This window comes from Chionomys nivalis, chromosome 25 (assembly GCF_950005125.1).
Source record: "Chionomys nivalis chromosome 25, mChiNiv1.1, whole genome shotgun sequence".
Taxonomy (NCBI): Eukaryota; Metazoa; Chordata; class Mammalia; order Rodentia; family Cricetidae; genus Chionomys; species Chionomys nivalis.
This window is the reverse complement of record NC_080110.1, coordinates 390546-392301: the sequence shown is the minus strand read 5'-3', so window position 1 is coordinate 392301 and position 1756 is coordinate 390546. Positions and strand designations below refer to the sequence as shown.

Below are 1756 nucleotides of genomic sequence, written 5' to 3'. Positions count from 1 at the left end.
ATGGCAGTTACAAGTAACGTAACAGAAATAATTTTTCTGGGATTTTCCCAGAGTCAGCATGTACAGAAGGTTATTTTTGTGATGTTTCTCCTGATGTATATAGCCATTGTGCTGGGCAACGGCCTCATTGTGGTGACCGTTATGGCCAGCAAAGGGCTCTCTTCTCCTATGTATTTCTTCCTCAGCTACTTGTCATTGGTAGAGCTCTGTTACTGTTCTGTCACAGCCCCCAAGCTCATCTTTGACTCTTTGCTCAAGAGGAAAGTCATTTCCCTTCAGGGCTGCATCACACAGATATTTTTCCTCCATTTCTTTGGTGGCACTGAAATCTTTCTTTTGACAGTGATGGCCTATGACCGCTACGTGGCCATCTGCAAGCCGTTGCACTATGTCACCATCATGAATCGAAGAGTATGTGGCCTCCTGGTAGGGGCAGCATGGAGTGGGGGCTTGTTGCATTCTGCTGGACAAGTGTTCCTCGTTTTCCAACTGCCCTTTTGTGGTCCCAACATCATTGACCACTACTTCTGTGACGTCCACCCAGTGTTGAAGTTGGCTTGCTCAGACACCTTCCTCATTAGCCTGCTAGTCATCATCAATGGTGGCTCCATCTCAGTGATCAGTTTTGCAGTGCTTCTGGCTTCTTATGTGGTCATCCTGCATTCCCTGAGGAGCCACACGGCAGAAGGACGGTGTAGGGCACTGTCTACCTGTGCCTCTCACCTTGCTGTGGTGGCTCTGTTCTTCATACCCTGTTCTTTTGTCTATATGAGACCCTGCATCACCTTTTCTGTGGACAAAATCGTGGCTGTGTTTTATACGGTTGTCACACCTCTCTTGAACCCCATTATTTACTCTTTCAGGAACTCTGAGGTAAAAAATGCCATGAAGAGACTTGCATGGAGGAAGACGACTTGGGAAAAAAAGTAGAAAATTTGGGCAAAACAGGGACAGTAGATGGGAAGTTGGGGATAGCTCAGGTCTCCCTAGATCTTTGCCTTGTTTGACAATGGCCTTATTGAAATTTCCATTTTCTCATATTTATGTCAATAGAAAAACAGTGAAGATATCTAGAGTGGAGTAAGAGGGATATTCTAGTGCCAGAATGGCCTTGAGGTAGATTGGAAAGTCTGGAAAAGTGAACTTCTTCAGTACCCCAAGTCAGTCTGGGAAGACTGAGGAAGGAGACAAAGAAAGAGGAAAATGTTCATAGTTTTGTTCTCCGATGTATCTCAAGTATCTAGAACACTTCTTGGAACTTTGTTGGTATTCCATTAATATTAACTGTTCAAATGAGTGAATGAATATATACAAGTTATGGAAAATGAAAACAATGAAAGCAACTAAAATATATAACAGAAATATATTTTCTTATCTTGGAACTTAGAAGTTGTGTAGTAACATAATACAAACAGAATTCAAAACTCTGAGAAAATAACAAAGCTATTGTAAATGAATGAATATATGAAAGAATAAACAAATGTCATAGATTCAAAGTAACTGTAAATAAACAAATATTATTACATTATATTATATTTACCAAAACTATTCAGAATCATATCAAATGCTTTCCTGCACCTTGACTATTGAAGTGATAAAATGTGTGTGTATGTGTCTGTGTGTGTGTTTGTGTGAGAGAGAGACAGAGATAGAGAGAAAGAGAGACAGAGAGAGAGAGAGACAGAGACAGATAACATGAATCCTTGACCAAAAGGCTGAGTTTCTTCTGGGTATATGAATCAATAACTGAAAATCA

The 1756-nt window shown here is 40.6% G+C and overlaps 1 protein-coding gene across 1 annotated transcript; it reads left to right on the top strand.

The window, feature by feature from the left end:
* Positions 1–930, top strand: LOC130866442 (olfactory receptor 4X1-like). The gene has a single exon (XM_057757903.1). The coding sequence runs from the start codon at positions 1–3 to the stop codon at positions 928–930; it is 930 nt and encodes a 309-aa protein (XP_057613886.1).
* The last annotated feature ends 826 nt before the right edge of the window (positions 931–1756 follow it).